General features: G+C 46.3%; 1 protein-coding gene across 1 annotated transcript; it reads left to right on the forward strand.

The window, feature by feature from the left end:
• The first annotated feature begins 1364 nt into the window (after positions 1-1364).
• Positions 1365-4062, forward strand: pmp22a (peripheral myelin protein 22a). Its single transcript, XM_047038178.1, has 5 exons — positions 1365-1496; positions 2297-2386; positions 2512-2602; positions 2755-2895; positions 3248-4062. Exons 2-5 carry the CDS (start codon positions 2309-2311, stop codon positions 3406-3408), a joined length of 471 nt encoding a protein of 156 aa, XP_046894134.1. The 5' UTR covers positions 1365-1496; positions 2297-2308; the 3' UTR covers positions 3409-4062.
• Positions 4063-15184: the final 11122 nt, after the last annotated feature.

Below are 15184 nucleotides of genomic sequence, written 5' to 3' on the forward strand. Positions count from 1 at the left end.
CAGCTCCCGTCGTCAGGGCCGGCTTCCCAGCCTGGTGGGGCTGGCTCCTCTCTGAGCCTCCCTCGTCATAAACATCAGCCTGCATGACTGAGTGGTACTGCTCACTGGCCTGTCAAACTCTGCAGTCTCACCTCAGCGTGGGACTGGCCGTGCCAGCACACTCACCGGTGCCCTCTCCGACTCCCCGCCTCACAAGCACCGCTCCTCCTCCGGAGTGTTTACAAACACGCGCCACAGGAATCCACCTGGCAGGCCGGACGGCAAGGCAGAGTGGGAGAGATACGCTGCGTTCTGGGCACCGACTACAAACAGCAGGAATTGACGGTGATCTCCACTGTTTGGACCCACATGCTGGAGGCTGGAGGAGAATGCCTTTCGGCTGCTCTGTTGTGTTGGTGTGTTTGTTTGGGTTCTTGTTTGGTACGTAGCCTGACACCGCTGTTGAAATGGGTTGAAACCACAGGATGTAGGGTAGATGAAAGGCCCCAGTGATGATGTGGCCGTGCCCGCCAACGTGATATCACTGGTGCTTAACCTTAAAACCCAGGAACCTGGGTTTTAAATATCTAGGGATATTTTAGTATACAGCTGACTCTGACTCACCCCCTTCTCCTAGACCTCACACACACACACACACACACACACACACACACACTTGGCATACCCCGGTGAATCTACCAGTCTGTCCAGACTCAGAAGTAAACACAAGGCCTGTTTCACTCACCAACATTCTGGACATACCACGGAGGCCTCCGGAGGGCTGGTCTGTTCACACACATTCACACACTCACGCACTCGTACCCATACCCCCATGCTCCTACACACACAATCACACATATAGGCTGTGTGGACAGAAAATATTGGACATTTGTTTGTTTGTATGTTACTCAGTGTGTTCAGTTCAGTTAGTTAGTGGAGGCATCCAGCCACATTCAACATTCTGGCACAATATACTGCTTCCTAAAGACGCAGTAGCTTAAACAGTTAGGACTTTTGACTACATTTGTGTACAGATTGGGAAAGTAAAAGTGTGTTCTTGAGAAAGAAAGTCGCACAAATTCAAGATCTTGATGTTGATAGGTATTGGAGTCAGCAGGTGGGAAATGAGTTTCATTCCAAAGGGTGGAACACAAGAGGGAAAAAAGCATCCTGGCCTAATTTAACCAGCAGCATTGAATTATAGAAATTTAATTTGAGCCATTAATTTAATATTCTAGCAATGTCATTCTCAACAATTCCCTCCCTAACAAAATAGCACAGAGTAGGAGAGACTTAGAGAGGCCTCTAAGTAAACCAAATAGTTTTTGAACGAGCCCATTGGTGACGTAGCGACGCTTGCAGGGCGGTGTTCTCGCGTAAGGAGAAAAAAAAACTCGGGGGTGCCACATCTGGAATAGTGGCTCCGTAGTTAGAGAATCAAGAGCGGGATCTTTGCTGAAGTTCTTCTGCTCTTCACTCGCGACTTCTTACAGAAAACATCTCATCTTGCCTTTTTTGTGAGTTAGAATATTTTGAAATGTTTTTAACGTTTTTCTTATTCCTTTACTGTGTTACTGTGTTGTGTCCTTATGTTTTATTTTATTATTGTACTCTTTCCTCTTACGGATTTGATGTTGGCTACTTGATTCACGAAGTGTATTTTTTATTTTATCTTGGCGTCTATTTAAATATCAACTGAGAACAGTTCGATGATAATTAATTTAATGAGACGAACCTGCACATTATATTCAGACCGAATTTTTAGTATTTCCGTATTTTCCTAGTACTCACGTGTGCTTAGAATAACCGTATCCTAACGGTTAATGCTCAGCACATAGACAGCCTACGGTGGAATGTTTGTTTTACAGATGCAGAGTTGTTTTCACTCTTGTATTAACTTATGATGAACTTATGATGAAGTTAGTCCTTCATCTCGAGCTTTGGTCTCGACTTAACTCTTTATATACCTTTGCATTTATATATATTTTTTTTTTATTTTTTTATTTTTTTAAGTTGGATCATCTGGATATTATCTCCTTAGTTTACATTGATATTTTACTATGCTGAATTCTCTTAAAATCAATTGAACTTATTAGGTTAAAAGATTGCGGGAAGGTTATTGCAAAACGTACGTTTTTTGAGTGAAAAGTCAATCCCCATGCTTTTACGCATGCATGTAAGAGGATACTTTCCGATCTGAAGTAAACATTGTGGTGAGCCGAGGGGAAGATATTGCGCCACCTGGTGTCAAAATGAACATTCTTGGGTTGTGAGATGTATAATAAATTGCTTGACAGTTTTTCATCGATATTGCTAGATCTACCTGAAAATGCGTCAAATCCTTGCCGGTGTGCTTATCTTGCACCTCATCATCCTGATCCTCCTCTTAGTATCAACAGCTGTCAATGTGAGTAAAATACCTCGGATATGATGTCTGTTGGGTGTGAAGTTAAATGTAATGTCGAATTCCAGCTGCATGGTTAATCTGCAGGTGCTATTATTATAATGTTTTTCTGTAATGTTGGGATTTAGGCCTGGACTGTTGGTGCAAGTAGCACGGATCTGTGGTATGCCTGTCGCACAACCAACGGGGGGTACCACTGCATGCCCACCAGCAACGAAGGTTTGTGAAAAGCCTCACTGTTACTGTCACCACTGCCGGTAATCCCCATCACAGTCACCACTGCTGTGGGTCTAATCTGAATGTTTGGTGTCGTGCTAATACGTCTCTCTTCTCTCCCTCCCTCCCTCCCTCCTTCCCTCCACCTCTGGCAGACTGGCTCCAGGCTGTGCAGGCCCTCATGATCCTCTCTGTGCTGTTCTGTTTCTTCTCCCTCGTTGCCTTCATATTCCAACTCTTCAACCTGGTCAAAGATGGCCGCTTCTTCTTTACCGCCGTCTTCCAGATACTGGCCAGTAAGTACCGAATAAGACAGGCGCGCACACACACACATACACCAGCAGAGTAGATCGTTTTTATATGCAGGCAGATGAACAGACGTATATGCAGGCAGGCAAAGCAGTAAGGCAGAAGGTCATGCAGGCACATAGCCAGGCAGATCACACCCTCAGCAGATGTCGTAAATGGAAGCCTCAGTGTTAGGCTGTATATTTAGGAAAGGGTGAAGCTGCTGTCCACTGTCATTAGATGGCAATGGGCACAAAACCATGCATGACGAGTACACCAAAAGTGCCCTTATTGGTATTCCTCCCTTCCCACTCCCACTTCTACTCTACTTTACTCTACTCTACACGTGTCCCTCCCCAGGCCTGTTTGTGATGTGTGGAGCCATCATCTACACAGTGATGAGCCCCCAGTCAGACCAAGAGGAAAACACCTTTGGCTATGCCTATGTGTTGGCCTGGGTGTCCTTCCCTCTGTGCCTGATCAGTGGCCTCATCTACATCATCCTGAGGAAGAGAGAATGAGAGGCCTGTCCAGAGGCCCAGAACACACCAGAACACACCAGAACACACCAGAACACACCAGAACACACCAGAACACAGCGCTGTGGCCACAGACCCGCTGGAACCCTATGTACAGATGGGCCCCTTGGAGAACAACTGTCCTGCCACGATACTGTCCAAAGATGTACATAGTGTCTGTGGTTTTTTAGACATATTTATGACATTTTGACATGCCTTTTGTACATAGTGTTGTTGACTTGTTTCCATGGCAGAGATCATGACTCTTACTACATATTCTTTTTTTTTTTTTTTTTTTTACAATGATGTCACTTTTCAAAGAAGCACATTGGTGTTCTTTGATGAAGGCAACCGTAAATACTCACATTCTAAATTGAACCATTTCTATGTGTTTTTGTGTGTTTACAAGCTAATTGAGACATTACTTTGAAGTATTCTTGTATGTGATATGCCAAATGAAATTGCTGTTTGTTTTATACATCCGATTTTGAAATGAAAATGGTGCTATGTATTTGCCATTGTCTTTTGTGTCATCGTCAAATGATTTTAACAGTGTTAGTGTTTTATGTCTTGTGCTATGCTCTGCCCATTCTGGACACAGGCTTATTGCAACCTTCTGTTTATATTCTTATAAATAAAACTATGGTAAAAACCTTGGATGACTGTAATTGACTGGTAATTCATAATGTTGACTTGATTCACTTCTCTGACCTAGATGCAGTGCTTGATTTCAACCACATGGTGGCATCACAATACTGGCTATTTCTGTCCAGCAAGCAAGAGCACCAATTGATAATGAGCTGGTTGATCAGGTGACTAGTGTTGAATCAGGTTTATTAAATTTAGTCGGAGCAAAAATCAACAGGCAGGTAGTTCTCCAGGATCAGGGTTGGAGACCCCGGATTCATATTATATTTGGGCAAAATCTCAGCCTTCTGGACACCGGCCATTTAATTGATACTATGTCTGGACAAAATGTCAGCCTTCTGGACACTAGCTTTTCATTTGATATTATATCTGGACAAAATGTCAGCTGTCTAGACACTGGCTTTTCATTTCATATTATACCTGGACAAGAAATGTCTGCTGTCTTGACAGTTGATTCTTTTAAATATCAGGGCTCCCCAACCCTGTTCCTGGATACCTACCTGCCAGTCGGTTTTTGCTCCAACACTAATCTAGCACAACTGATTTTACATGTAAGCAATCTGGATTAATTGCTGTAAGCATTTAAGGCTAAATCTAAAGCTATTCATTTATTTGTATTATCTGGGGGGCAAATGTGTTTTTGAAGCTCAGTCAGATGACTTACAGTTAGTGGAGGTGTCTTCATGTAAGTGGTTTACGTTATTCAGGCTGTAAACAATCATACTGAATTGAACAGTCCTGCAGGGCCATGTCGATCACTGGAAACTTGGCAACAGACACATGCATGTTTCACCACAAATCAATGGGTAGGTTAAAATGTGGTGAGGGGAAAAATGGCTGAACTCGCACTTCTAAAAATATAAATCAATAAAACATCTTGTATTAAAAGCAGACTCATTTTGAGCTTATTAGCATAAGCATTTGTGGTACAGTAGAACCTCATCATGGAAATTATGCAGTCACTACTTCCTTCCAGTTTTAATATCCATCAAATCCTGCTCTTAACTGCCTCTGCCAACAGGTTGGATGTAGTGGCCATTCCACAGTGTAAAATCTCCATGTTCAAAAGAAGGCAAGTGATTACATGATATACTTATTTCTGGACTGTGATGATAGGATTCTTGCACGGTGTGGAGGAAGAGATATCGCTGTTACATTCGCTACACTATTAAGGATCTTATTTCCACGTTAAATGATTGAAGCTGATTACCAGGGTTCTGTGGTGCCTGGGCAGCCCATACCCATGACCTACCCTAGCAGGGGATCACAGAGCTGGGTACAGACACCATGGCACTAACACTCTGAATAACGGGAAAACAACAAACAGGCTGATCTGTGTATGACATGAAGAAAGACGTTTTCTTTGAATAGGTGCCCCTAACTGTATGGATGGGAACCACTTAACCAGTCTTACAATCCACATGGTTCCTCCAGCTAACCATCAGCAAAGTGAAGGATGGAGGAGTTTATGTGTTAAAGGATACAGTTCTCTAAAGAACCACTTGGGGGCGGCTGACACCCATTGTTCTGTCACAAACAAGCATTTGGCAGGTTATGACAATTCAGTTGACGATGAATAAACAGATGCAAAGGATTTTAATTAAGTGTGATTTTTGCATTCGACCCATTACGCCGGCACTTTCTCAAAGCTCATCATTTGCGAGGGATGTGTCTAATCTTCTCAGTGTTGAAGTGGCGCCATAAAAATTTGCACCACACTGGATTATTGCCACAAAATTATATGATTCGTCTTTAATCTGACAATTGGAAGTCTCAGATCCACAACTATTGGGAAACATGGTTTAGCACACAGCCTAAGCAAGGAAAATCTCAGCAAGTCTGCATGGAATTATGCTCTATGGTTAGATATTGTTCGAGATTGTTCTTCTTGGTCTAAATTCTTGGTCTAAACAGGACCTCCAAAGCTTTAGGGTGAGTCAGGTGGCGAGCAGAGCATCTCCAGCCAGACATACTTATCCACAAGCGACCTGAGCAGACAGTGCAGAAACAAACTCTCTGATGAAAAGCTCTTTAGCCGGAATTCAGGCATGAATGTGTAATCACCATAAATTGTCATACCAATCAGCACCTGATACACACACAGACGCACACACACACACACACCCACAGACACACATACTGGCTACAGTTTGGTATTAACAGTATACATTACCTTTCCACTTAACAAACACACACAAACACCCACACACACACACACGGCTCAGCCCTCTTGCTCGCACGCAGTTTCTCACTGTTTGTAGGTGTTTACATTAGCTCATATCCTTCACCCTCTGAACCGTCTCTCATTTGATATCCATCCCTCTGGCACGCAGACACACCTACACACACGTACGCACACAAACACACAGCGTCCTATCCGTGGGTTGGAGCCCTTGTCACACATGAAGACAACAAACGAACGCAAGCGTTTGCATCTGATACACACAGTCGGTTCATAGGTTAAAAGGGCTCTGCCTAGCTTTATTAGTCCCTCACACAAGAAGGCTGCAGTGAATGTAGTCCACGCCAGGCCCCTGGGCATACTGCTAACATATTGGGGATGTCAAGAGAACTCTGGAGGCCTGTAATGGACTTGTAGCTCCATTTCAAACGTGGTTAACCTTAAGGGTTATTTATGACTGGGGGTAGGGGGGGGTCACAGGGGGGCAGTTAGTATTTACTGCAGGACAGGGGCCAAGGGAGGGGGGAGGGGGGAGGTGGATGGTCACATCCAGAATATTGTCGTCCTGTCACTAGATACTTTGGCTACATACACTACCAGTCAAAGGTTTGGAAACGTTTTAAATGGGAAAATGAGTTAAAACTTTTGACTGGTACTGTACATGCGTACAAACATTTCGTCACCACCACGGTTGAATTTCCGGAACAGGACACACATCTGACGTGTCTGCTTCCGAATGAAGAGTCCTTCCAATTGTCGAGCAAGCGGGAGAGTTGGATACTCCTGAAACACAAGTGTTCACTTGGTGTCGAAGGAAAACAAGCAAGCGCTCTCCATACATCTGAGGTGAGGGAGTCTCCAGTGAGCTGTAGCCTCCACAATGGTGCCGTCAGGAGGCCTGAACAGGGAATGTGTGAAGACTTCACATACCTCTCCACTTGGCAGCAAAGCTTTCCTCGCTTTCTTCCTTTTCTATTTGCTGCTTTTCCATCCCAGGCGTCTGTCTCCGCGGCAACAAAGGCCGGACCTTTGGATGTGGCTAAACGACAGAGAAAATGGGGGAAACGGAGAGTATTCATCCCTGATTTCATCGCGCCCATAAATCTCCAGGATATCAAAGCCCTCCCAACGGCCGCCCCTCCGCCCCTTCATTGTCTCGCTAACACACATTAGGGTGCGGCCGGCTGCCCACTTTGACGGTCTGGGGGGACTGGATGGAGGCAAAGCTGCAGATGTGGAACCCCCGAAAGAAACGAAGGCCCCTGACCCTGCTGTTGGACCCCCTCCACCAGCATCCGCCTCGGCCCTCCCTCTGCCCCCCATCCCCCGCTGCCAAAGGAATCTCAGCTTCCTACTGCTTTCACAGGCTCACGTAGGTTCAGTGGGCGCCACAAACGAGAGGAAGGGGGACGTTGAACGTTTTTCGACTCCACACATGTACATTGTTTGTGGATCCTCACCTGCATGCACATGTTCACACACAGACATACACATACACGCATGCACGTGTTTGAACATACATACCCACACACACACAGAGTAGGTCTGAAAGGGAATGAATGCATTGAGGTTGACATGAGCATGAGCAAAGGCTTTCAGACATACTGAATGACCCATCTTGCACGCTCTTGGGCGTTCCATAGTTCCCAGGATCTCTCCTGGGATTGGTTCACGTGTAATAAGGATTAAAACAAGGCAAGACAAAGCTTTCTAAAGATGTCATCCACCAGAACCGATTGAGAATATTAACAGCCTCATCCCCTGTGGAAATGATTGGATATGAAAGATTTGTTAAGCACTTTTCACAAACAATATGGATTTAGTTCCTTGGTTGTTAGGCCACAATTACAAACCTCAACTACTTCAGCAGTTGAGGTTATGTTTTCAACTGAGTTACGGTTTTAAAATATAATTCATACTCACAAGAAATTGGATCATCTAAAGACAACAATGTTTCCGTGGCTGACTAAACTCTTTACAAGAGTTCCTGTGCCAAGTTAAGTTTAAAACATTGTTTCAAGTAAGTGTTGATTTTCTGAGAACACACAGAATATGTGATACACAAAGAGTAACTGTGTGAAAATAGTTTACATTTCACCTACTTATCACATAGGAAACACCTTCAGATCAACACCCAGCGATCGTATCCATGCTGTTGAAGAGTCCCGCTGAAGCCCATCTGGTTCAGCATGAGCAGCTAGCTGATCATGTTTTAGTGTGAAGGAAAGTTGAAGTGGAATTCTATAATAGATTTTGTTCTCAAAATGCTGGGCCTCTCTGTCTTTTTGTTGGAGCTTTGCTGCTGCACATTAGCCATTGGAGAGACGGGGAGAGATACGGAACCAGGAGAGACTGAGGGAGAGATACCTGACTGATAGAGGTCGAGGGAGTGACTGAGGGAGTGACTGTGGGAGAGACTGAGGGAGATGAGGTGCGATGGTGGAGAGAAGTCTGACAGACTGAGGGGAGCTAGGGGCTGGAGGCTGGACCGATCCCTTTATGGGCCACACTTGCACTCCTCTTCCCACGGAGGGGAAAGAAACGTAGACATGGATAATAGGAAGTTCTTACTTCATCAGAAGTATTTATCCATGAATTAAATCAGAATGAGCTTTAATCGCCGTGTAAGTTCACACAAACAAGGAATTTACTGACGCAGGAGGATGCATACAATAAACAGATATTAATTGAATCTTAAATATAACATAAAAAAGTGGCAGTTTGACTGCAGCCGTTTCTCAGAGGGATAAGCAGGCTGGGGGGGGGGGGGGGGTGATATGACCTGCAGTGGCTGATTAGATGAGGGATGACTGTTGTGGGCCAATGAAAGGTCAGACTGAAGTGGTTGTGTTATTTCGACCTCAATGACCCCGTCCGGTGGTCCCTCCCTGGTGGAGATGGGAGCTGTCTGTCTGGGGGGTCGTGGGGCTGCGGGCTGGAGGGCTGGGCATGAGGCTGGGTGTGGGTCTGGAAGTCTCTATTTGTGTTCTCCGCCTGGATGCCCTGATCCTGTGACTGATGAGCGGTCGTCTGGTGGCCACTGCTGCTGCGTCTGGGTTAATGAGGTCTAGCCTTACACCCCGAGCAAACACTTTACCCCCCCCCGGCCAGCCTTGGCCTTTGAAGATGGTAGGAGACGTGTCTTTGGACTACACTAAAGAGGAGGACAGACACACACACATACACCTGATGACATACAGTCCACAGTCACAGTGACACAGATCCATCTAGATGCTGGGGCTGGTTATCAGCCAGCTTAAGTCCTGTCGCAGGCCCTGTCCGTGGTCCCTATCTGTGTCCTCCATCTCAGTCAGGTCTGCCTCACCTCCGGAAAGAGACGTTTCCGCAGCTGTAAAACATGCCCACCCGGAGCCCTGTTGTGTTTGGATCTGATCGACGATTGTGGCCCCCCCTGCCCCCCGTCCCTGCCCGCCCCCCCCCCAACCCCCCCGCCCCCACACCCCCGCCCTAGCCCTCCTCCACTGGCCAGTCTCAGTGCCTTTGAATCCATTCATTTGGACTTGCTTGTGGTGGGGAAACAAAGTGAGACGATCAATCTCTGCTCATCTGCAGACGCTTCAAGGTTTCGCGTGGTATAAATTCTAAAGGACGGACCATTTGCTGTTGCTAAGTCTGAAACGAGCGCCATGTTTTATTGATCGCCATGTTTTATCGACCGACAAATCGTCTTTTAACTAGGGTTGAGGTGAGACCGCTGAATAGTCGGGGCCCCAGCCAGACTTCATCCAGCCCACTTTCATTTCGTAGACCTGCAGAGAACGAGACAAAACCAGAAGCACCTAGTCTAAACCCATGATAAGACTGGGTGAACTCTTTCATGAAGAAGTTCAGACCACCAAATGTGTCTGGTTGTTCTGGGCGAGAGAGCGAAAGAGAGACAGATGAAAAGAGAAGGCCGATGGAAGGAGGGAAAGAGAAAGACAGAAAGAGAGAGATAAAGACACATGAATGGAGAGAGAGAGGTTAGCCAGAGAGTTGTTTGCCTTCAGAGCACAGTGGTTCAAACAGGGTTCATGGGTTCTTCTCTGTGTCAGCGATGCAAATATTGACACTGACCGCACCATCTCTCCTAATGACCTGATTCATGTCTGACCTCCCAGCTCTCCAGCCTCCAGCCCCCCAACCCCCCGTTCCTCCAGCCCTCCAGCCGTCCAGCCCCCCATTCTTCCAGCCCCCTAGTCCTCCAGCCCCCCAGTCCTCCAGACCCCCAGCCGTCCAGCCCCCCAGTCCTCCAGCCCCCAGCCCTCCAGCCCCCAGTCCTCCAGCCCTCCAGCCCCCAGTCCTCCAGCCCTCCAGGCCCCCAGCCCTCCAGGCCCCCAGTACTCCAGGCCCTAAGTCCTCCAGCCCCCAGCCTTCCAGGCCCCCAGTCCTCCAGCCCCCAGTCCTCCAGCCCTCCAGGCCCCCAGCCCTCCAGGCCCCCAGTACTCCAGCCCCTAAGTCCTCCAGCCCCCAGCCCTCCAGGCCCCCCAGCCCATCATTTCCCCCAGCACCCCAGCAAGGAGAGCAGACCCAGGGCTGGCACACATTGGCTCACGCTGCCCTGAGGACTCTCCATGATGGGAACAGCCACATCCCTAATGATGGTCTCATGAAGGGGAACCCAGACTGCACATGGAGCAGCACTGAATGGTTGTATGTGTTGAAATGAGTGGACTGGGCCTTTCCAATCGACAGTCCAGCCGTGGAGATCCCTCTCATGTTCAGCATGTCAGGCTTATGACCACCAAGTCCTCAGGGCAAACAGCTCCAGGATTTATGTAACCTGCCTGCACTGCATCTGGGGAACTTGTAGGATTGCATCTGGAGGATGTGTGATATGGTACTTATTAACTACATTATTCCCTGGCATGAAGCATAGATGGATTAGGTTAGAATAATGCAATTATAATAAATATACTGTAATCTGTCATATTATCTCATCGTTCTCTCAGTTAGCCCACTGGCTGGCTTGATAATGACAGAATTAGGAATCTAATTACATCAGATTATTCTTATTGATATGAAACTAGAGATCAATATAATTGTGGAACAGGAATCACAATACCAAATAGAATGTGTTACAGATTCAGTTACTCAGTTGTTCAGCTTCACATTTCCAGGTGAGTTTCAGTCTGCCAAGTTCCATCTTAACATCTTCTAAACCATGACATAATGCCCAACCCGAGTCTTTGTCTCTTCTCCAGATGGAGCTGTACAGTGTCGAAAGACAGCCAGCCGCCCTTTGATGCAGTCCTGAATCAACACAGCAAATCCTACACCCAGATCTACCCTTCAGTTCGCTACAGGGAAACACAAGCCATAATACCCTTAATAGAGACATGCCTTGTTAAAGGCAGAGCTTATGAGTGTTTGTCCCCCACCCCCTCACCCCTTCTTCATTGTGGTGACAAGCAGGGGGCTGCCCAACGCCTCGAGCCCGTACTGCTCTGACGAGGAGGGGAAGAGTGTTTCGGGAAACCATGGGCTGGTGGGCGACATGTGGTTAACCAAGAAAACACTTACGTGCTCAGCTGTCTGTCATTGCTCCAACAAAACATGCCTCACCCAAATATTCCAAACAAATGCACTGTAGCTGGCTGGCACGCACCTTGCTACCCCAAGACTTGCCCACACCTATGGAGAGTATCATGTGAATGTTGGACTCGTGAACTGCGTCAGTCCACAACACACTTTTAAATGTGTTTTGATGTAAACATTTGTAGCCATCCACGATGAGGGGTTAGGCCTGTTTTAAAGCGGGATTAACACAGTTGATGGATAGACTTCAAAGGGACCAGCACATTCTTTATCCATCCTCTAAGAACTCTTAAGTGTCACTGGCCAACAATGGTCTTCACTGGTATTATCGAAACTGGCATCTGCTAATGACCCAGTTAACCTTTGACCCCAGAGTCACAGAGGTGGCAAAGTGGCCGGTGGAGCCCAGCATGAACTCTGGAGACACTTTGGACACACACACATCAGGTGCTGCGAAGTCACTGCCATGGCATGGCAAATACTTGTATTTTTGTGAAGTTGAAATATTTGGCACAGGCCTAGACATAATGTATCTTCATTACAGATAGGGACCAGAGTCAGTTTAAATAGCGCGGCATATACTTTTTTTTATGTCTTGTTGAAAGCTTAACGTCAATTTACTGTAGACTGAACTACATTCGAGATTCTCTTTTTTCTCTTTCAATGAGTGTTTTCATGTTTTTCTGTGCGTGACTCGAAAGAAAAAAAGAAAAAAAGAAAGGAAGAGAAAGAGAGTTCTAGTCATTTAGATAAAAAACATTTCATGCCAAACTGGAAGTTCAAGGCTGGGTAAGCATTACTGAGAAACAGGGAGTAAATGTGAAAATAGATTCCTTCATTTTCTCTACTCTCCATGCCAACACGGTTTTCTCCTACACAATAAGCACTGTGTTTTTGGTTATCATCCCTTCAGGTCGCAGTTCAAATGAATGGATGACACATGGATTGACCCCTTCAGTCGGATGTATCATCTATTCTAGATGTTTCTTAGTCTCCTTCAGGCCAAAGCAGATCACTGGTTATAAACAGATGAGCTTATAAATGAGTCACAGTTTGTTTACACCTTTTCAGACATCTGTATCACCTCAAGGATCTATCTGTGTACCAGGGTAAGGGACTGTAGAAACCAAGTTTGTGTTAATTAAGTGCTAAGCTCACTCCGTGCCATAAATGTTCTGTCAAACTGACGTTTTTCTCTCTTCACACCTGTAACCCCAAACTGTTGACAGATTCAGCAGCTTCTTTGGCACCTTGTTCTCAGTTGTGCCCTTGAGCAGCCAGCCTTTTCCATCTGTCATTTCTAAAAGCCTTTCAACAGGTCCAGAGTTCACACCTTATTTAGTAAGTTGCACCAACCGCCTTCTTTCAGATAAGACCAACAGAGCAAACATGATTATCACCAGCAAACGTCCAACGTCTTCATTTCACGGAAGAAGAAAAAAGAAACTGGATCAATGAGGAGAAGGTCGGGGGTTAGGGGAGGGCGGAGGAGAGAATGTGTGCCTTCCATTTATCAAACCGTGAGGACGGTGAGGGGTCATGGATCTGGCGTCGTCCATCCAGAGTCCTCCTGGCAGGGCTTCAAGTTTCTACGCCTCGTCCACAGTACGACTCCAGCTTCCATGCTTCTGACCTTGCTCTGGCGTGTTCCACCTTTGTGGAAACGAGACAAGAACAACGCCTCTGAAAGCCTGTTCCTCTTCTACTTCTGGGAACAGATTGAAGAGCCTCTCTAAATGGATGGGTGCGACAATAAGCTCCCAGAGTTCATTCCCATTGTGCGGATGTGCCGCGTGCTCTTTAGCACTCGGATTTCATATTGTTCATGTTCACAACAACAACAACCTCCCCACAAAAAAGCGCTCACACATAGCGTGTTGATGGAATGCCAACATTCATCAGGCAGTGCCACCTTAATCAGAGAGGCCATCACAAGGTCCATTGATTCTAAGCGGGGTGATGGGAATGTTATGCAAGGACAGAGCTGTATGTCACACATTCCTACCTCTGGCCCCCATTTCCCATGGGCACATACAGCCTCATAAATCTGATCTGGTCATAAAACTCTGCCCTCAGCACAGACTCTAAACACATCAGAACACAAACAAGAGCGCGTGGACACACAAATGCACACACACACACACACACACACACATACATATGCACATGCACACAAACAGTGTACTTTAGAAATGTGATCTGACCAATAAAACTTTATTCCCATCATAGCCGTGACAAAAACACACTCGCACAAACATGTCAAATTACACTGTAAGATTACAACCACACCATTGACTTTGATTACATTTCTTATCATACACTTTTGGAATAACGGACACAGATACACTTTGTACCCACCATAATCAAGCAATAAATCCTGCTCATGAATAAATAATGGGTAAACAAACACACGCATACACATACAAAACCTGTTTTTTTCCCTGCATGCATTTGGCCTCCAACCTCAGGTCCTCTCACCCTGTCCGGTTTGTGGGGTGGCTGATCTCGGTGTGGCCACCCAGGGAGCATCAGGGCCACAGCAAGACCTACAGGGCCTTCAGACCCACTCACCAACACCACTAACGATGGGTGGTGAGTACCGTAAGCCAAGACTAACGGCTGCGGTTCTCCCTCCGGGTCTGTCAGATCTGGGCACAGCCTCAACCCTTGCCTCTCCCAATGCCTGGGACATCTCTCTCTGGTTCACTGCACTCCTGGGATACACTTTCGTTGAACACTGTATATTTTGTGTGTGGCTGGTGAATCTCCTGTCAGTATTTCTGCATCCATATGTCGACCTGGAAGCATACACTGAGATGTCATGGATTTGACTCGTCCTATGCACTCACTGCGTCAGGAGGAGGAAAGAGAAGGGAGATATGAGAGTCTGTGGTTGTGCAGAATTTGTGATGTGCACTTCACTCTGGTCTTAAGAAGCTTTTTGAAAGATTAATTACGGCAAACCGGGCCCGTGTAATGTAGGTCAGATAGTGGGTTTATTTCAGTCCGTTCATTAGCTGCAGGAGCAGCGAGAAAGAGAAAGAGGAGCTCTCGGTGGAGGACAATGACTTGTTGATGAGTAAAATAAGATCCACTGATGTTCAGCATGTGTGGCAGCCTGCTTCGAATCAGATGTGGCTTTGATCATGTGGTTTGCACAGTTTGTTTCTGATTAACATCCAATTTAGATGTTCCATTTTGTGGTGCTCAACCGACCGTCCCCCCGCCCCCCTCCACCCCGCCCTGCCCCAGCAGCCCAGATGTGAACTGCTTCTCCCTCTGGTTAGACCTGCTCCCACAGAGGAGAGAACATGCAACTCATAGATTTCAGTTTGTTTTATCGTTGAAAAAGAATAAGCCTCTGGCACATAGGTATTTCTCAATAAACCTAAGTAGAATAAGCGTAGTCCT

Source organism: Hypomesus transpacificus, chromosome 17 (assembly GCF_021917145.1).
Source record: "Hypomesus transpacificus isolate Combined female chromosome 17, fHypTra1, whole genome shotgun sequence".
NCBI lineage: Eukaryota > Metazoa > Chordata > Actinopteri > Osmeriformes > Osmeridae > Hypomesus > Hypomesus transpacificus.